Genomic DNA, 22894 nt, shown 5'->3' with positions numbered 1-22894 from the left:
CCCACCAGTTTAACAAGTATATGTTTTTTTCTACATTGGTTAAAGTACTTACAATTAGGATTATCAACCATGGTTACGTTGTAGATGAAATCAAGGTAGTTCGTTGTCCTGTTTACTATAGAGGTACCATCTTTAGCATTAATAACACTGATTCCAACTTTATTTTCACGAATTCCCAATTGCTGTGTCAATACACTACAATAAAGAGAGATTCATTGTATTAATAACGATTTTTTAAAGTTAGTTCATTGTAATATTAATAATTTGTCATTCTGTCACAGCATAAAGCAAGAACGATATTTCGATTTCGTTAAACACAGTTATGTCGGACAACAGCATACATAGTTCACCCATTTGAAAGCCAACATCCAAAACAAAGGTCTTTGCAGTTCCTTTACCTGAAACGCAATATTTGCTCGTTTCTTTCTGTTATAGGAAAATATGACGTTATTCTTTTTTAAGCAAAAATAATAATAATAATAATAATAATAATAATAATAATAATAATAATAATAATAATAATAATAATAATAATAATAATAAATAAATAAATAAAAATAAATTATCCTGGTTATATTTATGTTCAAAACTACCAAAACAAACCAATTAATTGGAATTGTCTACACGTGTATTTATCCAACATTTTCAAGTAGGTTAGGTTTAGATTGAGTTTGTCTTGTAACGAAATATATCTTTTTTTCTTTCACCTATATATAATAATATAACTACAAGCTATATATATACACACACAGATACTTCTCAATTTAATGAAAACACCAGAAGTTAGATGTGTCAATTGGTAATGGTTAGGCGGCGACCACAGCGGTAAGGTGTTGCTAATGGTGTGTTAGGGGAAACTCCGTACTACGGAGGAGCAGTAGCGTGATATTGTGTCGTGGACTGAGTTCACGGTAAAAGTTAAAGTGATAGACGTCTCTAAGTTCCAAAGAGAGCAAATTGTTGGCGCTCGGTTATGTGGTGTAAGAATGCAGAGAGTGTATGTTGAATGTGTCACAAGGGATAATGTCCAGCGCGGTGACAACCTAAACAATCTCACGGAAAAACCACATCAGGAAGGAAGAACAGAAGTCAGAAATAAAAATCCTCACTGATAGGTCCCGCCAAGAATGAAAGCGGGGCACTCAGAACTCTTGTGTGACGAAGAAAGTGGTACGGTGCAAATGATGAAGAAACTTAAGCAGTGCCTCGCACAGCTCGTGTCGACAATCACAACCGCCACGAATGACATATAGATATACGGGGCCGGGGTTCCATTGGCGAAACTTCTAATAAGGGACCATAACGGTTTAGCATCACGCCAATGCTTTAGGTAATATTCAACATAAACCAATAACAAATACAAATGTGTAAAAGTCGGATTAGCTATGTGTGGCGGACGCCCAAAGAAATGTCTCCGCCCATCCGCGGAGAATGCCGACAGTTCTATGATGATGTGGACCACAATATCCTAGTTTCGAGTGTGTCCTGTGTTGACGTTTGCCAGTTGTGTTACTACTCATGATTAGGTAGCAATTTTGGGGGGGGTCATGTGCATCTCTATGGTCCAGATATTGTTTTCGAGATGAAGTTGAACACCTTTTTTGGCTCGCTCAATCCCTGAATCTGAAAATAATTGTCAATTTATGGTCCGTTTTGGGACATGAATCCAGTGCAGATTTCCGCTTCCATCCTAGTACTCGCACTGATTAGGATTTAGGATTGGGACTTAGATTTTTGGGTTGTCGGCATCTATGGCCATTTAGCCCGTCACGTACATGATCGATGACGTCCCTCGGCGATAACACTATCCGAGGAAGGGAAGGACGGAAGCGGCCTGGGACGTGTGTTAGGTACCATCACTGCATTTGTCTGGTGTGAATGAGGAAAACCCAGGAAAAGCTCATTCAGGATGACTGGCCTGAAAAAGCTTTTACACTTTTTCGACCGAGTGCTCCCTCCGGGAATCGAACCCGGGCTACGCTACGCGGGGCAACTACTTGCACTGAACGGAGTATTGCACTGCACGCAGAATAGCGTAATATAATATTCCACTTGGCACCATTCGCAATATCAATGAATCCATTCCACGTTGCCATCAGGGTTGTTCTGAGGACGTAAAGTGGTCCAACGCCATATCTATCTGGTAAGGTGCAGTTTTTCCCCCAGGTGTTTCTACTGATAAGTATCTGCAATGACCCATAACTAAATCATGATTATCTCTCCAAATAGTAGGCTCGACCTTATTGCCACATGAGTTTTGTGATGATGCAACGAACACACAAGACCTACGTAATGGGTCATTAGTGAGAGTTTCGGCGTGATGAGTAAGTGCCAACATTTATTACTGTTTCACAAATATACGATTACAGGGATCCTCAAGGTTTGTTGCCTGGCGGGTCATGTAAGTGGCCGCACTGATGGAGTTCAAGGGGGGCTGTATTATATCTTAATTGGTGTTAGCAGAGACAAGTAACGAACGTCAGCAAAGGTACAAAGGAATACGCAAGATTAGTCGTTGAGATAAGCATCGCTGTTAGCGTATGTACCTAGAACTCATAGGCTCAGGAGTGTGGAGCATTTGATTACCCAGCGCAAATGTGGTTAACTCCAAAACATATCCCTATGAATATGCAACTAGTATTACCATATACAGGGTGGCTCAAAAGTAGGTACACGCCACATGCATTTCGCTTAGTTTCGAGTAATCTCGCAAAACGTACAGTGAAGCTCCATATACACGCGTACAAAGTCCCATATTTGAACTATTTTTTTAGTATGAAATATTAAGCTTTTAAATAAAATTCTGTTTCCATGAAATTCCTTTAGATCAAACACATAATAAACGATATATAACTCAATTCCGGTAAAAAAAGGAGGAATTTGCCGGTTTTTGGTACTAGGCGCCTTCTATCATTTTTTCTTGTTATCCACCAGCTAGACTTAGTTTCTTTATTAATTGTTCTTAATGTATTTTTACCTATATCTTAAGCTCAGAACAGTCTAAGCAAATAAACCTATAAGCTAGAATGTTTTACTTGATCAATGGAGGGATATATATATGAGCCACCCTGTATGAGCTATCCCAGCAAGTACATCTAGCTTTGCCCTATCTTCAGCTTGTTTCAGTATATCAACGGCTTGTTTGGTGTATGAAATTTGACAACAAAGGACTAGCAGAGACAAAATACTAGTTATACGTTATACTGTAGTCACGTCTCATAGAATCTCAGTGTTTGATAAGATGTCAAATATAAAAGCAACCGACCTAATAATTCTTGATTAAATATACCTAATTAATATAAGGAATACGTCCTACAAATGTATCTCCTAACTATAATTGAACATATGAATTTACTATAGTAAATTTTTAATATAAATATATACATTTATAACAAAAAATAATGTAAATACAATTACATATTTACTACAATTAATATTTTTTATGTAAATATGCCTACTTACTAGAGTAAATTTTTCATATAGAATTCATTTGTCCAATCGACGAGAAGGTACAGATCAACGTTAGGTTCCGATGTGGTTGAAGAAGTTGTTCCACCTATGTTGGAGTCACACCGAGTGTTCGAAGAAAGGCCTTCTGTTGAACAGAAAGAATTAATGTTACTTTGTTACATAAACCCTATGACATATATATTAAATCTTCACACTTAGAAATACCTGTGGTCGTATATATATATATGTTGACTTTTAACTATCTATATACAAGTGGTTCCCTTATCAGCTTTCGATTTCCAGCCATTTAGAAAATCGGAATTTATTTTTCGAGTTTATAAATGGCTTCAAACGGAAAGCTATTACGTGACTCGTGATACCGGTACCTCATGGAAAATAATATTGTCTAGGGCGCTCTTGTTCCACATTTCGATTAGCTTTTTTTATCTATTTGAAGATATCACATAATTACTGTAAAATTAGCGGTATTTTAATTTCGCAGTGATTAGGCCTCTTAAGTCGACGTACAGGCCCCACACCTTTAAATTACGGTATCGGGGTAGTAATAGTAGTTGATAGGTCTGTAGCAATATTAACAATAATGAAATTTCAAAACTTTATTGTAATAAGCGTACAATACATATATACAGGGACATCCATGGCACTATTTATACCTTCTATAAACTATGAGACGTAAATAATGCCACGAACTCAAGTGGTTCTTCGTACCACCTATTGGGAAAGACTGATCTATACTTATTACCAAGAATTCTTTTTGCTTTAAGAATTCTTCCAGTGTTGTAGCTGAGAATTGCCCTGCGGTATTCTAGAAATTCTTCCTGTGTAATCACTTGAAATTCTTTAATCATCGCAGCTGAGTATTATCCCTGCGATTTAACTAGAAATTGTTTCATCTTTATCACTAAAAATTTTTCCTGGGATTTTGCTTGGAATTCTTCTAGCTTTGTACCTGAGAAATTCTTCCTGTATTATCACTAGGAATTCTTCTCTGGAATTCTTTTAGGGTTATAACGGAGTATTATTCCAGCTTCATTACCGGAGGTGATTTCTTGCATTGAGAATTCTTCCAGCGTTGTAGTTGTGAATTCATCTTGTGTTATTACCAGGTATTCTTCCTGCGTTATCATCTGTAAATCTTCCAACATGTAACCGAGAGTTCTACGTGCATTACTGCCGGAAATTCTTCCAGTGTTATCACTGGGAATTATTCCGTCGTCATAACTGAAAGTTCTTCCTGCGTTATTACTGGGAATTTTCTTCGAGCGTTATCTTTGGAATTCTTTAAAAGTTGTAGCCGAGAATTATTCCTGCGTTATTATCGGGATTTTTTCTTATTTTATCACTGGGAATTGTAGATGACAATTCTTTTGGCGTTATTACTGGGAATTCTTCCTGCGTTTGGGCTTAGAATTCTTCCAGCGTTGTACCTAAGATTTTTTTCAGCATTGTATGAATTGCCCTGCGTTATTGTCGGGAACTCTTCTTGCAATATGGCTGGTAATTTTTCCAACATTGTAGCCAAGAGTTCCTCTTATCTCTGCTGCGAATTCTTCCTTCGTTATTACTGAGAATTCTTTCAGTGTTGTAGCCGGAAATTATTTCTACGGTATTGTCGAGAATTCTTTCTGCATAATAACGGGGAATTCTTTTAGAGAGAATTATTTTGTTTCTTATTCTTTTTGCGTTGTCACTGGGAATTCTCCCTAGGCTTTCGCCTGGAGTTTTTCCGCTGTTGTAACTGGAAATTCTTCTTGCGTTATTACTGGAAATTTAAAGGAACTTGCAGCATTTAAGTAAAATAAGTTTGCAAGAAAAGTGACTATTGTCTGGAACGGAAAGAAAGGGTCATCAACTTTGAAGATGGTCTCTGAACTCAGTGTACTGTACTTTGTGGACCCAAACTATGAAGATAACTTTTTGGGACTTCCAGACTGTCTTCGTAAATGTTAACGAATACACAATTAAGCCAGTAAAGTGATATGACTTGCATGAGTTGTTGAATAAAACAGAAGCTCATTTCAGGTAATGGGGTTCATTTCAGGTTTGCATACCAGTCATTTTATTGACCATGTGTCAATTTTCTAATAATCCATTTAGGAAATATTTTTTAGGAGGATTCAGGAACTCAAGTGGATCTGGAGCAAGTACTTTCAGCCAAAAGCAAGAAGGATCAAATGGTTGAACTGTTATCACCGATTTGTTGACGGGACAGGAAGAGATACTTTTGTCAGTAATCGTTTACAATGGTGCACAACGAAGAGGGTTCTGTGTTTTTTAAAGTTCCTTTCAACAAGGTATCACGAAAAAGATGCACATTTACTGTATAAGATTTGTATTGTAATGATTTGGTAGAGTCAATAATGGACCGAGATTTATCCCTTCACCAATTTTATTATACAATTTGATAAATACAAAACGTCTTTGATTACAAAGAGAATAATGCTGTTTCCTCGTTAATGTCCAAGTAGAGGAGTATAGGTGTTTTGCACGGTGCCCCTTCTCTCAAAGCAGTCTCCAAGGCACCTGCCGGTTCGGTGAGTTTGGAAGGATAGCCCCCTCAGCTCAAGGCAGCTTCGCGAGGCTTTGTTGTTGAGAGGATCCCTAGTCCAGTGCGACCTCGGGAAGGATGGGTGTACCCCTAGTCCAGTGCGACCTCAGGGCGGTGTAGGTGATTTGATCAGTTGGACGACTGATGCTGGGTCCCTCGGTGTTCCTCCTTTTATTTGTCCTCCTCGGGTCCTTCCGTGAGGTCCGTCTGCTTTCCGCGTTCCTCGGTGTCCTTCCGTGTTGGTTTGCTGTCTGCTATGTTGTTTATAAATAATAGCACGTGTTGAGTTGACACGTGTGTCCGTTGTGATGTGGGGATCCTTACAGTATACAAAATCCCGAAACGATATGAATTGAGGCGCTTAATGAAATTCTGTGTACTCATTGATTAAAAGTATTACAAATCAAGAATATAAGGCGTTAATTGGTTCTTAATATATGAGAGCATTTTACTTACTAATATATGAATCGGCATTTTTGGCTGCTGCGTTGATGAGATCGCTCCGTGTTAATTCATCTATAACCGTTCCTTGGCTGCTATCATACAGAACTTGGGCAAAGCTGAGAGACTGCAAGGAAAACAATGAAATAGTATCATTATTCTTTGTGTATTATTTCAAATGTTATTATTATTATTATTATTATTATTATTATTATTATTATTATTATTATTATTAAGATATTTAACAAACCTAACTGCAATTGCTTGCCGCAAAATGACATGTAACGACGACGGCTACGAACTCTTTAACTGCTGAGAGTGAAATACGTGGGTCGTTCAATAAAGATGTGGCCTGACCCATTTCCAGTTAAGATAGGTTATAAATATTAACAAAGTGGAATGGTACATATCTGTATAGAAATACTGCAAAATATCAGCCTTCTAACCTAAATGTCTTTTATAGATGCTAATCCATGACAAGGTGAGACTATGGAAAAAGTTGAGGCCAGAGCTGTGATTCGTTACTTGTTTCTTAAGGGGAAATTGCCCAAGAAGATTAACGAGAAGATGACCAATGTTTCTTAAGGAGAAATTGCCCAAGGAAATTAATGAGGAGATTACCAGTGTTTCTTAAGGGGAAATCGTCCAAGGAGATTAACGAGGAGATGACCAATGTTTCTTAAGGGGAAATCATCCAATGAGATTAACGAGGATTTGACCAATGTTTCTTAAGGGGAAATCATCCAAGGAGATTAACGAGAAGATGACCAATGTTTCTTAAGGGGAACTTGCTCAAGGAGATTAATGAAGAGATTACCAGTGTTTCTTAAGGGGAAATCACCCAAGCAGATTAACGAGGAGATGACCAATGTTTCTTAAGGGGAAATCGTCCAAGGATATTAACGAGAAGATGACCAATGTTTCTTAAGGGGAAATCGTCCAAGGAGATTAACGACAAGATTACCAGTGTTTCTTAAGGGGAAATCACCCAAGCAGATTAACGAGGAGATGACCAATGTTTCTTAAGGGGAAATCGTCCAAGGATATTAACGAGAAGATGACCAATGTTTCTTAAGGGGAAATCGTCCAAGGAGATTAACGACAAGATGACCAATGTTTCTTAAGGGGAAATCGTCCAAGGAGATTAACGAGGAGATGACCAATGTTTCTTAAGGGGAAATCGTCCAAGGATATTTACGAGAAGATGACCAATGTTTCTTAAGGGGAACTCGCCCAAGGAGATTAATGAGGAGATTACCAGTGTTTCTTAAGGGAAAATCACCCAAGCAGATTAACGAGGAGATGACCAATGTTTCTTAAGGGGAAATCGTCCAAGGAGATTAACGAGGAGATGACCAATGTTTCTTAAGGGGAAATCGTCCAAGGAGATTAACGAGGAGATGACCAATGTTTCTTAAGGGGAAATCGGCTAAGGAGATTAATGAGGCGATGACCAATGCTTATGTTGATGTTGCCCCATCCTAGCATGGTGAAGAAGTGGCGCAAGGAATTTAGATGTATTCGGACGTCAGTGCAAAATGACCCAAGTCCAGGAAGGCCTCATCAGCAATTGATGATGATACTGTGAAACAAGTGGAGGCATTAATCTTTGAAGAAATGCGAATAGCTATGCAGAAACTATCCCAAAAGGTCAAAATAAGTGTAGGGTCCATCAAAATAATCATCCATGACCACCTGCACCTGTTAAAATTGAGTGCCAGGTGGATTCCAAGACTGCCCCAACGTTTTCAGGAGGAACAACGCGTGCAAGCATCGAGGCAATGTTTGGAACTGTGCAATGGTGACCCAAAGAACTTTTCACCCGTCTCATTACATGGATCCATACGTTTGATCCCGAGACCAAAATGGAGTCCAAGCTGTGGCGTCACAAGGGGTCATCACCCCCAGAAAGTCTCGTGTGCTGCCATCAGCTGGCAAAATGATGTTGAGTGTTTTTTTGGGGGGGATTGTGAGGGCATCATCATGACCAATTAACTTACCAAGGGTGCCACAATTACTGGACAATACTACAGTGACTTGCTACAAAAATTACGAGCATGTGTCCCGTTACTCCACTAGGAGAATGCGCGGCTCTTTCAGCTACATAAATTGATTCTCCAGCGATATTTGTCGACGTTTCGAAGAAATAATCACTGAGACATTACATGGGAAGCGTAAATTTTGATGTTATACTGAAAACTATAATTCTGGTCCAGTTAGTGTTTGTCCCATTGTCAGCCAAATACTAGTAGTTTAGTTTTGTAGAAATAATTTACTAACTTTCAGTAGTAGATCAGTAAATTTAGTAGTAGTTCTGTAAATTCCAATAGTATTTTTGTAATTTAAACAGTTTTTGGTAGCTTTTAGTAATCGTGGTACTTTAAAATTAGAGGAAAGAGACCCGACAAAAAATCCTGGTCTTTCAGGTTGAGGGTTGACGTCAGGTCTTCTCAACGATAGACAAACAATTTCCAAATCAAATGTGGATCGAGAAACGCTTCAGTTATTATGCACGGAAATATTAACATAATTACAAAATCTATATCACGAGTTCTTTACTTCTATATTTTTGCAAAATTATCTATAAGAAAATGGAGATATGTGATGGCCTGGGGGTAAACTCCCTCCCATAAGACAATTTATTCCCCACCGAGAAACTCAAAATTTCAATCACAAAATGTAGAAATTACTTCACCCAATTATTTGCTTTTCTTTTCGTGCACGTGCAGACGAAATCCGATCAATCATTATACATATGAGTGACGCAGACCCATTCTATATAAATATTAAACATGTGACATAAGATTGAATACCAAATAGTGAACAGAACCTGTGCTTCTTAACGCTATGAGCGAGTTTGGCACAACATGAAATTGTTAACTGTTGAAGAAAGGTTTGTATTTTAGTAGGTACTATATTCTCACCCTATATTATATATTAGTAGGTAGCACTAGCACAGATTGAGATAGGATAGGAAAGATAGGGTAGTTCCATCGATCATTCTATATGATCTCTGATGTCAGCAGACTTCAGTTCTTAAAAATTAACAGTTCTTGCATTATTTGAATCTCTAAATCTCATTTTTCGCATAGGAAGCAACAGACGTAAGTGCGTTTTACGATTGTTAAAGTGAACACACCTTTCTTTAACTAAATTGAAGTCAGTTAGAGGATGAGATTCAGAGGGCGTGATTTGGAGGGATCAGGGAGGAACAGTTGTCTCCCTCCCCTGGCTTTGAAATTTATACAGATTTTATCAATAGAAGAGTAGTATATTAGTGAAACATTGCTATTGAAGGTGACGAAGATCCTACTGAAGATTTCGTAAACAAAGTTATTGATGTATATGCAGCAAAAATGCCAAGGCGAATATGCTTGGTTTAGAATCAGAAGTGTGGGGAAGAATGAGAACTTTTTGTTAACCTATTTTTATGTATATTTTAGGAAAATTAAAATATTTGAGTTATTTTAAATCTTCTTTCACCAAGCTTCTACATTAATAACAAACAGTAACTACTGTAAGTAGGAAATAATAACAAAAATAACTAGTGTAAATAGCAATTAAAGTTTAGTCTAAAAATATTTTTTCAGTCTTTATAATTATTTAACGTTTTAGGTGAAATTAAACGATTGTTTTATTTAATTATAATCTTACATTGAATATTTATCCGCAATTAGTCTCAATATTAGGTAAAATGTGCATGTAAATATAATTGTTAAATATGCTGCTTTCTTGCAAAAATATAGAAAAACACCCCTCCCCGAAAAGTTCACATTCCCTTCCCACCCGGGTAAAAATGTCTGAATTCAACACTGGCTGATGGATGTAGAAATAACAGATTTCTAGAAAAAGTTTTGTCCGCGTGATATGAAGTAAGATGTACCTACGAGATTAAAAATGTTCTTAACAGCAGAAAAAGTTTTTTTCAAACGCTTGAAGAGACTATGGACTTCACAGCCTTCCCATACCAAATGTTCTACTGTTTTCTTCTCAGTATGAGTACAGTGAAACTTCTACACAGTCTTAAAACTTTTGTCTTTGTAGAGCCAAACCGATTGGTAAAGATGGGATTTTGGCGGAAAGAAGATGCTCATCCAACTCCAAATCCCATTAAACGGGCCATTCGTACATATAGTGAAAGTGTTATATTACTCGTGGCATTCTAAAATTTCTCGTTTCCAATGGGGTGCCCAGATAGTGGGTTGAGCTCGGCGGGTTGTAGTCACACAGTGAAATGCGGTATCTGCTGGAATGGGAATGCGTTCTGATTCCAGTAGGATGACACGAGCATCCTTTAATGCTCCGACGCCACTAGATATGACAATAGACTTCTAGTAGCTAGGAGAGCTCCCTGCACAGAAGGTATAAATGGGAAATACGCAGCAATATATCTATAGCCGCCTGCAACGGGAGGAAGAGGTTAGTTCTCCACTGAATTTCCGAAGGATGTTCAGTTGTTAGAAGTACATGTCAAATCATAGTAATTTAATTACTCGCAATTCACATACTACAGCACTTAATATATTTATACTAAATGAACAGTACTATAACTAACTTACTGTGGTTGATAAGGTAAGGATATATATATATATATATATATATATATATATATATATATATATATATATATATATATATATATATATATATATCATTTTGACTTCTGTGCATTCCGTTCCTGTATAACATTTGACGTCCACCTACTTTTGACGTTCGTATACCGGTCATCAAATTGTAAACCATTGAAAATTGAATTTCCCTTTTTACTTTTCCATATTTGGTACATCATTCGGATGGGCTCATTTATATATAGGGTAATAGAACTAAAAGCTTTATTATTAGCATTAATTTAAAACTTTTAGAAGGAAGTGAAAAATGGAAGAGGACGTCAAAATAATAGCACCTTATAAAAATAATATACTTTTGGCAGTTCTAAGTTTTCCCGCTAGGCATACCATAGTCGGTTTAGTATATAAATTTCGGAGTATAATGTATACATCTTGTCGATAATTTGAAGTCCTCAACTTGGTAACGTCGAAGTGCACCTTGAACGAGTATACCCAAAGTTCTCCCCTATATTCTGACAATCTGGTATAATTCAATTACAAGCACGAGAATTCCTGTTGTTTACACTGTATGTAAAATTCATTTTTTTCGCTTCCATTGATCTGTGTTCAAACAAATATATCTCTGAAACGAAAGAAATTGGAACACAAAATTTTCTAGTCAAACAACCCTTAACCCAGAAGACACGTGACGGCTTCTTCATCCAAAAATATTCAACACAGGATCAGAAACTTGTTTTCCTAAACGTAGCTAAACGCAACGCATCTACTTTCTAAAACGAAAGAGTTTATCGTAGAATTTTGGGCCGCGGTGCCTCAGTGGTAGAGCGTTCACCTCTGGTGCTAGGGGTCTCGGGTTCAAACCCTGCTCCCGCCAAGTGTACTTTGTGGTGGACAAATACCGTGTGCGTGGGTTTTCTCGGGGTTCTCCCGTTTCCTCCCACTTTCTTCATTCCACCATTTCATTCATTACTCATTATCACCGTCTCCTTTAGCCTAACCGGCATAATCGTGGGACGTAAAACTCAAAATTTCATTTCTTTAATTTCATTTCGTAGAATTTTGCAGACAGATAGTCTTTAGTCCACGTACATAGGACATTTATCGTATATCGTACATCAGAAGTGTCATTGTTCATTTCAATGACCCTTAAAAAACTATGAATTCGACACTAATATCGGTCAATTTCGATCATTTTTAAATATCTCTCCCTCCTGCTCCCCTACTTTACAGCGTCAAAGTGGAATGCTAAAAACACTTCTAGGCCTGAGCCTCATTTTGGTTGAAACTTTGATCGAGATCGGTCGAGTGGTTCAAAAGTTATTAGGTCCCAAAGTTAGTCACGTTCACTTTTATGTATTTTCCTATATCTCCGCCTCTCCCAACCCCTATGTTTTACCGTAAAGTGAAATGATAAAAACACTCCCAGGTTCAAGCGGTGCGAGATCACTAACATAGTCACCTTCATTTTTATATATACAGATTTTACCAACTTTCTCATTAGAATAAATTCAACAACACCTGTTTTCTTACAACAGATTTTTCTCTTAGGGCCAGTCCTACAATATCCTGATATTCTTTCTGATTACTATCAGTCAGAATTAGATATCAGGAAGTTGTCAGTTACTTTAACCCGTGGTTCGTTCTACAATATACTGTGCCTGATATATACTCTGTCAGATAGTTAACCCGAAGCAAGGTTTTAACGGACCATTTGATTGGTTGGTTTTCTGTTGCTCATACTGAAAACAATTGAAACATCAAGTGCGTTTTCAGTATGCTTGTTTAAATTATCCTATTGAAAACATGGGAAACAGAAATTAGTACCGGTATTTTTTGTTATGCACGTTATTGGCTAGGGGTACACTATCGTAAAGGCAAACACAAACTTAAGTAATAAACACTTTTTAGGCTACACTTACATATGCATTGGTACTATATACATAGAAATATTGCTGTTCGTCCTTACAACCTAAGAAGCATTACTAAAATTTATAACGTTAATTTCGTTATATATTACACTCCATTTTATAATACTACACGTAATAACACAATCTGAGCTTTTAATTAATTCATTTATTTGATATTCCACCTCTAAAAATATGTAATATAGATTAATAATTTAGATATGTTTTTATGTCATTCAATTTCAATAATTAAACTCTATATTTTATATAGAATATATTTCTTCATCTTCTAACTACACAAATTACATGGCGCTTATGTGCGGGCACTTTTAGCCAACGGGTACTACTTATCGTTATACATTGGCATATAATTTCGAGCTAAAATGGTCTTCTAGGCCTCGCTATATATTGAACAATCTCCTCATCGTCCTCAGACACCATTAACAATTCTTCGATTTCGTCCATGATTCACTACACGACAACTAACAAGTAGCTGATAGCTGTTAACATGCAATTGAACTTCCTGTCAAAGTACCAACCAGCTGATAGGGTTTATCAGCCAGTTGATTGTTATCAGGACATTGTAGAACACTTATCGGAAAAATGTCAGGAGGATATTTGTATCAGACAGATATCAAAAGATGGTAGGATTGGCCCTTAATGTGGATACCACCGTTGAACTATTACTTCCAGACTTCACTGTACTGATCTATGCAGTTTGCAGTACAAGGAACCTCGGATGTTTTTACAAAGAAAAAATTACGTACCAATAGTGCAATTACTTACTTGTTCAGTAATAATATTGAAATCCAGATTATTCTGATAATTATTGACTCGATCACAAGCTCTCAGTTTCGTGTTTGTATTTTGATTCTGATTTAAGATGCTGATTCCTTGATCAGAGTAGTACCAATCAATGAGATCTGACAGAGGATAGTTCTTCAATTCATTCGATTGTGATGCTATAAGAAGGCCTGGAAATAAAATATATCACAATTATAAAACTTAAGAGTATATAAATAACATATGTGGTGCAATCAACATGCCTAGATATAGATACAAGGAACTATGTTTCTTTCGAAACAAGGTATAAATAAAGTCTACCGGAGTTTTCCGTTACCAACTATTGGTACTGGAGGAACCAGGATCCGGCTAGTCAAAAAAAAGCAAGATTAACAAATAATTGGTTACTTACCAATAAATTCTTCCGTGGAGAAACTAGAAACTCTTCATACGTTTCGGAACACCAAGCTAGTACCTTCTTCAGTGGTCAGGTAAGAAGGATAATAATGGTTGAGAGAAAGAAAAGTGTAGAGAAAGGAATATATATCACAGAACTAATGAATATAGCATGGAGGATACTCAAATACCACGAGCAGGGCACAATGCAAAAGAATGAGCTGAGTTGAAGGAAGAGCGATGTTTATGCTACGTCACTATTGTTCGATCCAAAATATATATCAAAAGTAGGTAAGCATATTATCAGTGTTGCCAAAATCCAGATTTAAAGCTGGTTTATATTTGTGAATAAAGGAAGATTCTTTAATCTCCCGTTGTTTCTTTGTTTTACCTGAAACTATTACATTAATCTGCTTTATATTGTGTTTATGTTGTTTTAAGTGAAGTGCCAACCCCCACATGCCCTCTTTTTGTGACTTTCTTGATTGTCTAATATGTTCTTTAATTCAAGTATTGATATTGCGTTTCGTTTGTCCTATATATGAGGAGTGACATTCGCATTGAGCACGATAAATACCTGACTTATTTAGTGAATCAACAAAATAACTTTTAAATATGGTAAGATGTTTTTCTAAACTTTTCGGGGGGATACTGAAAGCAGATATGTTATATTTTGCAAGAATACGTTCAAATTTGGTAGATAATTATGGAAAATACGGAATTCCTATCCATGTTTTTGCTTCTTTGGGAATAACTGTTTTAGGGGCTTGCACTGATTTGCGTGTTTGATTAAAACACTTTTGTAAAGTACGCAATTTATACCCATTTTTTGTCCTATTTGATGTAAAAAAAACTTTATTTCGTCCTTAAGATAATTTGGAGGATTACAAAAAGGCAAGATATTTAGATGTTAATTCAGACACATATTCAACATGGTAATCTCATTTTGATACAATCAACTAAAATTCAAACATTGGCTGATCTTAAAAGGCTTACTAGTACAATTTGAAGGTTTCATACCTTCAGTGCCATTCATTTATACGTCCGATTATCTCATATGAGCGTATGAGTTTACAGTTTAGACTTCACGTCAGTGGCGTACGCAAGGGGGGTTTCACGGTTTGAAAATCTCTCTTGAGCAAGATATGAAAAGTAAACATTTGGTATATGAAGATATGTATACAAACACATGAAATCATATAAACTTTGGAGCTGGAATACCCTTCCTTGACGAACTTCTGCGTACGTCATTGCTTCACGTTGTGAAAACCTCCATAAGTAGCTAACGTTATCAGAAGGAAATGGTATCCACATAGCCTATCCCATCTCATTCAATTCAGTTTCTATACGATCAAACAGAATTTATTGCCTCGAATTTACGCCTTCTGGGCAGCAGTGTATTTATGGATAGAATTCATTTTGACACAGATCATGACAGCGTGTCACTCTTAACCATCACTGCACAATCTTATTTTTCGCTTCTCACAGATAGCAACTGGTCATATAAACTACATTTACTTCCACATTCGACGAACTTATTTTCAAACCATTTTCTTTCCCATCTGACAAAATTTATGACAAATCAGAAGGAAGCAATCAAATACGTTAAACTTTTTGTGGTTAGGGGAATATTTGGTGTGTAGTAATACCGTATAAAATTTTATCAGTCTAAAGAAGTCACACACAACATATTTTCATAACCCAAAAATAAAATTAAAATAAAGTTTCGCATAATTATCTGATTCTTCTGAACGGCCTTACATTTTGTATATGTTGTAGATGTAAATTATAACATCTATATGTTAGCTTTAAGTTATCAGAATTTCTGAAACTAATTAAAATATAGCTTACTCCCTAAATGTTCAATGATAACACTCTAGATAAAACATATTTAAACCAATGTATTATCCGAAGATTTTCTGCATTTACCTTTTTATTTTTCACAAAATTATTTTTTTTATAATTGAAAATACGTCCACTATTAATGGTTTCTTCACGTATTATATCAGAACTCCATAGAAAAACATGTTTACACATGTCTGGCCACTAAATTTAACAAGTTAAATATTTACGTCTGGCCATAGAAGAAATTGCTATCATATGTTACAGACTGTTGTCCGTATCAACATATACATATTTATAAATGTTATTGTTATAAAATAAGTTTGTAATTTATCACCTAAAACTCTCACTATGCAATTTTTAGGATTTTTATAACTTCTCATTCAATTTTATAATAATTCATTGCATCAATAATTAATTTTCATAAAATAACGCAAAAAATACTGTCGCATATAATATAAAAACAAGGGAAACGTAGAACCAAAATGAAAAATGAAATCTTCCAGATTTACGTCCCACGTTTATGTCATGTTGGCTAAAGAAACCGCTAATGATGAGGATGAAATAGTCGAATGAATGAAGTAGGAGGAAATGGAAAAACAACGAGAAATACCACGCACACGGTGTTTGTCCATCACAAAGCCCACTTGGAGCAAGCTGGGACCGAACCAGGACCCCCATGCACCAAAAGTGCACGCTGAGCCACTGAACCATCAAAAACGAAGAATAAGCTTTTAGAACACCAAAAATCAAGATTTTTTTACAATCCAAAACACAGGCTATGAAGACTTTATATCTGTGCAACATTAAGTACTGAAACTTTAAAGAAAAGGAAAACAAGGAAATACGTACTATCGTATATAATCATGATTTAACTATAATACGAGTATTATCAGCAACGATATAGTGATTCAGGTTTTGAATATATGATACAGTCGTTAGTCTTAACACATCTTTCATATTTGCGTTTAAAGCTGGCTCATAAGATTACAGATACCTAAATGTTGTGCTACATAATCTAACCAGTTTCAGGCGTAACTAGAAGATCCGGGCTGTTAACATGGCATTACTGTTGTATCGACGGACCACACGAAAATCGAATTCTGAAAGGCACCATTATTTAGTTTCTCCTCCAAAATACCCTGGCACACTTTGCAGTGACTATTGTTCGAAATACGGTGTGGACGTATGACAAAAACTAGTGAAAAAACACGAACCAAATTGTGCTACGTGGTCACGAATATTATCTAACCGAGTCAAGGCAGAAGCGCAGCAGGGGGCCCAAACGTTAGTGAGGGGGTGCATCCGTAGTGTGCAGTCGCGTCAGCGGCGATGGGTATAAAATAAACGAGGATAGTGGAAAAACATTTTGTCATAAATGCATGGCTTATATGTTGCACAGCTTTCAAGGAGATACTAAATGCCATCCAAATAGTATCAAAATGTACTAAATCAAGTTAGATTAGATTAGGTTTGGTTAGATGTTCCTCTTACTGCCTAGGTACATAATTTATACGGTTTACCAAACATTGGTAGGAGCATCAAGTCTAGGAGGCTCAAATGAGCAGGTCATATAGCCAGAATGGAAGAAAGTAGGAACGCTTTCAAAGTCAACTGGAAAACCAATCAAAAACGACCATTAGGAAGACCTAAGCGCAGATGGAAGGACAGTATTAAGATAGATCTCGCAGAATAGGAATACAAAGTAGAAACTGGATCCAGTTGGCTGAGGATAGAAGTCAATGGAGAGCTTTCGTGAACGCGGCATTACACCTCCGGGTTCCATAGGCTATAGAGTTAGTTAGTTAGATGTTTCTCTTATTTTCTGTAGTTTCAATACGCTTCTACACTTACGACAAACTGTTCGCCTGTTTAGTGCTACGTGGTGCCTTTCACACAATTTCAAAAACTGACACTCCTTATTTTGTACAACACGATAAAACTCAAAGACGATATGTAACAATCTTGTCATTCACGCACCATTTCCACACTGATTTTTCTTCAAAAATTTTGCTTCAAATAGTAAACAGAATGTTACATAGAAGAATAAAAATGTTGAGGCGGAACAGTTCGGCTTCAGGACAGGCAAGAGCACAATAGATGCAAGTGGATTATTAAGGGTGATCGGTGAAAGGTTTATAGAAGAAGTAAAGAGGCGTGTGTTTTATTCATTGATCTTGAAAAGGCTTTTGACAGTGTGAATTAGGTATTGTTGTTGAGAGTTCCAAAAAAGATTAAGTTGGAATGGAAAGATCTAAGACACATAAGAAACTTATATATTAAGCAATAAATAAGTGAAAATGAAATGAAATGTTTGAGTGCTACGTCCAACGGTTATGCCGGTTAGGCTAAAGGAGACGGTGATGATGAGAAATGAATGAAATGGTGGAATGAAGAAAGTGGGTTGAAACGGGAGAACCCTGAGAAAATCCACGAGCACGATATTTGCCCACCGCAAAGTCCACACGGCGCGAGCTGGGATCGAACCAGGGACTCCAAGCACCGGAGGTGAACGCTCTACCACTGAGCCACCGCGCCACCTAAGCAATAAATGTTAGAATAGGGAAGGAAATGACAGAAGAGAGTGTAATTGCAAGGGGAGTTGGACAGGGGTGCTGTCTCTCGCCAACATTACTTAATATCTGCGTAGAAGAGATAGTGAAAAAACTGCCTTCATAATGAAGACGGCATTTCGGTAGAAAGTAGAAGGATTGAGTGTGTATGGTTTGCAGATGGTACAAAATCAATAAGATAGAAACTTTGAGGAAGGGCTGTGAAGAATATGGGGTGATAACAAATGTTAGAAGGACAATAGCCATGGTGATTAGGACAAAGATGTCGGTGTCAAATACTCAAATAGGTGGGAATAAAATAGAACAGGTGTCTAGTTTTCGGTACCTGAATAGTGATGATATGAAATGCAAACATGAAATAAAAGCAGGAATAGGAATATCGAAACAAACTTGTAGGAGGAATAAAAGTTTGTTTTGTGGGATCTTGAATGAAGAATTGAATAGAGACTCATAAAATGTTTCGTATGGAGTATTGTATTGTACGGGGTAGAAACATGGATGTTACGCAAAAATTATGAAAGCGACTGGAAGCATTTGAAATGTGAGCGTGGAGAAAATTGGATAAAATTAGCTGGGTCGAGCGGGAAAAGAATGAGAGGGTGTTTGAAATGATGCAGAAATGAAGAACACTTCTAGATTTTATTGAGAAAAGGAAGGGAAACTTTTTAGAACATTGGCTAGGAAGGAACTGTATCATGATGGACGTGCTAGAGGGTATGGTTTCAGGAAAGAGAGAGAGAGACGAAGGAAGCTACAATTGATGGACGATATAAAAATAGACAAGCCAAAAAGGTTAGTGAAATACTGTGGAGCATGAAATTTTCTCATGTGGCAAGTAGCCAGCCAATGATGGCACAATACCTACCATGATGATGATAACATAAAAATAATTACTATCCAGACTTGCTTTAGCTTCCGAGTCCGTCATTTGAAAATCATATTGTTTCTTTAAAAAGTACCAGTGAGATATTGGCCTACTTCTACTAGTACCATATTGTCTATACTGCACTTGATGACGCTAACCCGAGCAACCCCACAGATATAAACTTAAATTTACTTACCATCTAATCCTCCTCTAATTTCAGCATCCGTCATTTGAAAATCGTACTGCTGCTTAATGAAGTACCAGTGAGGAACTGGTCTGTCTATAGTAGTGTTCCAGCCTCCTGTTGCTCCAATCTTGATCGCTGAAGGATTGCTAGCATAGTTAGGCCCTTGGAAGATTCCTACTTCCGCTATATCACCTACACGTTCAAAGAAAGAAAGAATTCTGTCAGTTAAAAAAGTATGAATGGTGAATGTTGAAAACTCCAGCTCATTAATGTCTAACTTAAATCGTAAAATTTGTAACTAACTAATTAAAATGGCTGTCCAATCAAGTTTGCTGATTGGTTATTTTGTTTGGAGTTAAGTCCATTTTAATACTGAGGCTATATGAGACTAGGTTATTTGGCCCTATAGGTTTGTTCTGCTGTTAATTTGTTTGGATGGCTGTAATCCTTGTCAACAGCAGTGATGTAATTAGGGAAGGGGGGAAAACGGGGCTTGTGCCCCGAATGCCGGATTGGGAAGGCGCAAAATGGGGCAATTATTTGGGGGAATGTTTTGGTTTGGTTGGTCAGGAGGGCGCTAAGGCGAGTTGTTGCCCCAGGCGATAACTAGCGTATTTACGTCGCTAGTCTACAGTAGGGGCGTCATTTATGGAGGGCAGGAGGGGGCAATTGCCCCCCAAGAGTTTGAGGAATACATATGCATTAATCGATTGTCTACTAATATATTAGTACAAACTGTGAAAGTCTTATGTCGGTGGTACACTTGCCCCCAGGCAAAGTCTGAAATGACGCCCCTGGTCAACAGGACAGTGAAATTCAGCAATACCAGAATCACATATTATTTCAGCCTCTACACTAGCCATAGAAGCTAAATACACGGTTCTGATTGGCTGGAGTTATCCGTTTCTCACCAGGTAGCATACATATAGCACAAATCAAACTTCAAACGCTGTTGGCCCTTGTAGCCGACTATCGAGTACACTAGTGACCGGGCTAATGATAAAAATAGTTTTTGGAGTGGGTTCAAACCCGGCCCAAGGGAAGAGTTTCTTTTAGTAATTTTCATAACATTTTTTTCATTTAAAATAATATTAATATTCGTTTCTCTTGTACGTAATATATAATGCATAAATTGGCCTTTTTTTCCACCATTACCCAGAGATTTCTGATAGCCGTTATAAAAAATGACGTTATAAACCAACAGGAAGTGAGTATTGGGGTCCTCGCGAAGCGAAGGGGGTTGGTGGGAGTTACAGGTGTGGGAGGCACCAGGAGGGGGAAAGTCTTTGCAGATAGAACTTTATTGATTTTGAAAAAGTGATTTACTTACTTTATGAAATACTCGTATAGCTGAGCGAGTGTCTGTGAGCGAAGGGGGTTGGAAGCCCGCCGGGCTCGTTTTATTCCATCTTTGCTCTCATGATAATACCACGTGATATTACGTCACATTTAGGTGGTGGAACTTTGATGTAAATCTATCCTCACCCGCTTCATTCTGACTAACTTGAAACAAATGGCTAGGGTAGCGCGGGAAAAATAATAAATGCAATGCAGAAACTTTATTTCCCAAGTACCGCGAAAGTTTGTTATATTTATGGTTTCTTGGTCTGTAGCACAATATTTCAATGTGACTGCTGCTAATTACTACTTCTGAGTGAGAAATTATAATTCCAACTGTATTACGAGCAATGGTACTCACTAACAAGACTCGATTAGCTATTTTACGGGCAATATTGCTTAGAAGAAAACTTAAAAATGAAAGTCACTATGTTTGTGACTTTATAATTCTTGATCAACCCGACCGATCTCGGTCACATTTCCAACATGGATGAGACTCGGGAATGGAATGTTTTCCGACATTTCACTTTGAAGGTGCAACTAAGGGGAGAGGGGATAGATGTTTAAAAATGATCAAAAATAACCGATATTAGTGTCAAATATCGGGCTCGATGAAATTGAACAGGCATTTCCGATGCTGTTGAAATCCAAATTCAGCCCCACTGTTTGGGAGAGGGGGAGTGGTAGACATTTGAAGATTATCGAAAATGACCGATATTAGTGTCGAATCTATAATTTTTGGGGGTCACTGAAATGAACAGTGACATTTCCGATGCCGTTTAAATCCATATTTAGGCCCGCAGTTACAGGGGGTGGGAGGGGGAGATATACATAAAAATGTTCGAAAACTGACCTATATTAGACAGCGCTTCAATAGTAGTAAAAAGTGACTGGCTAACTGAGCATATTACTATTTTTTTTCTTATTTTAACGTAGCAAAGCGGGTAATTGACATTAGTACTTTGTTGTTTTCGTTTCTGGTAATTGGTGAATCCTTGCCATATAAAGGAACATAGATCTGAAGTTCATGAGTTGAGACCTTAAATTATGGAAATAGTATTGCACACCAAGTAGTCAATTTAATTGATTAAGGGAAGTTTAGGCTGTTATCAGGGGCGGATGCAGGGGGAAGGGGCGATCGGGGCGAACGCCCCCCAGAAGAGAAAACTTTCTTATTATATATATATATATAAATAAAACCCATCCGAAAGTTTGGAGCCCTTAAAAGTAGCAGTATGACAACCCCCCGCCCCCGCAGAAGTCGGTTCTGGATCCGCCCCTGGCCTGTTATATTGTGAAGAATAACTAGCAGTGGAACGTGTACAGCACCTGAAAAAGTTTGATTTCTATGGAGTGACATTCTCAATTTATGCTGAAAGCGTAATTTTTAGTAGACCCTATATTTATACTAGTATTTTTTTTAATAGAGAAATTAGAGCAGACATAGACTATATATACACTTGGAACACTTAATTGATTATAGGAAACTGCTTATCATTACCTGTTACCACTTTTACCCCATAATGATCAATGTTAAAACCGGAAGTTGTTGATTTCTGCTACTTCCGGTTTGTATATTAGAGTTAACAGAGGAGATAAGTCTATTTTTTAGAACGATAAATTGATCCGGATAAAAAATCTTAACATTTTGTCCATGTAGAGTGTTATTGATGCCGTTAAGTTGTCGTGGATTACTATCACTTCCAGTTTTAGTAGAGTAGTTTTTATACTCCAAAAGAAGTTGATAAGAATAGTCACTAATACTTCACATTATACTTCTTGCAAAACGTTATTTAAAAACCTAAATATTCTTCCACTTCCTTCCTTGTATAATACGAAACATTACCTTTTGTCCACAAGGAACAAGAATTGTACAAAAAGAATTCAGATAAACATGGATATAATACGAGAACGAAGTCACATCCACAAGTTCTTTTTCATAATACCACTTTGTTTTCGAAGACAATTGCATTCAATT

General features: G+C 37.0%; 1 protein-coding gene across 1 annotated transcript in view; it reads right to left on the bottom strand.

The window, feature by feature from the left end:
* The window catches only part of LOC145684364 (uncharacterized), an 85828-nt gene that overhangs the window by 29799 nt on the left and 33135 nt on the right, over positions 1 to 22894 (bottom strand). Inside the window, exons 7-11 of the mRNA XM_081756604.1 lie at positions 19588 to 19770; positions 13719 to 13906; positions 6476 to 6587; positions 3463 to 3595; positions 53 to 195 (exon numbers count right to left, since the gene is read on the bottom strand). Coding sequence (XP_081612730.1) covers positions 53 to 195; positions 3463 to 3595; positions 6476 to 6587; positions 13719 to 13906; positions 19588 to 19770 — 759 coding nt within the window. The remainder of the gene's footprint in view (positions 1 to 52; positions 196 to 3462; positions 3596 to 6475; positions 6588 to 13718; positions 13907 to 19587; positions 19771 to 22894) is intronic.

This window comes from Thermobia domestica, chromosome 4 (genome assembly GCF_964235325.1).
Source record: "Thermobia domestica chromosome 4, izTheDome1.hap1.1, whole genome shotgun sequence".
NCBI lineage: Eukaryota > Metazoa > Arthropoda > Insecta > Zygentoma > Lepismatidae > Thermobia > Thermobia domestica.
The sequence above is the reverse complement of the archived record's forward strand: the minus strand, read 5'-3'. Positions and strand labels throughout refer to the sequence as shown.